The sequence below is a fragment of the Penaeus monodon genome, chromosome 24 (assembly GCF_015228065.2).
Source record: "Penaeus monodon isolate SGIC_2016 chromosome 24, NSTDA_Pmon_1, whole genome shotgun sequence".
Taxonomy (NCBI): Eukaryota; Metazoa; Arthropoda; class Malacostraca; order Decapoda; family Penaeidae; genus Penaeus; species Penaeus monodon.
Genome location: NC_051409.1, coordinates 7041262 through 7041468, shown reverse-complemented (window position 1 = coordinate 7041468; position 207 = coordinate 7041262). Strand labels below are relative to the sequence as shown.

Below are 207 nucleotides of genomic sequence, written 5' to 3'. Positions count from 1 at the left end.
TGCCAAAAAACTGATCATTCTCCCCTTCCCCCGCCCCTCTTCCCCTTTTTCAGGTAACTTCACTTGTCTCGAGATTGTGTTTCGACTCAAACGGCGCCTCGGACATTACCTGTTCCACACCTACATCCCCACCTGCCTCATCGTCATCATGTCGGTGAGTCGGTTGAATGAGTCGGTTGGTTAAGTGAGTCGGTTGGTTGGTGAGTC

The 207-nt window shown here is 51.7% G+C and overlaps 1 protein-coding gene across 1 annotated transcript in view; it reads left to right on the top strand.

The window, feature by feature from the left end:
• The window catches only part of LOC119588533 (glycine receptor subunit alpha-2-like), a gene marked incomplete at its 5' end in the record, with an annotated part of 99651 nt that overhangs the window by 88471 nt on the left and 10973 nt on the right, over positions 1–207 (top strand). The window contains 1 exon segment of the mRNA XM_037937171.1: positions 54–154. Coding sequence (XP_037793099.1) covers positions 54–154 — 101 coding nt within the window.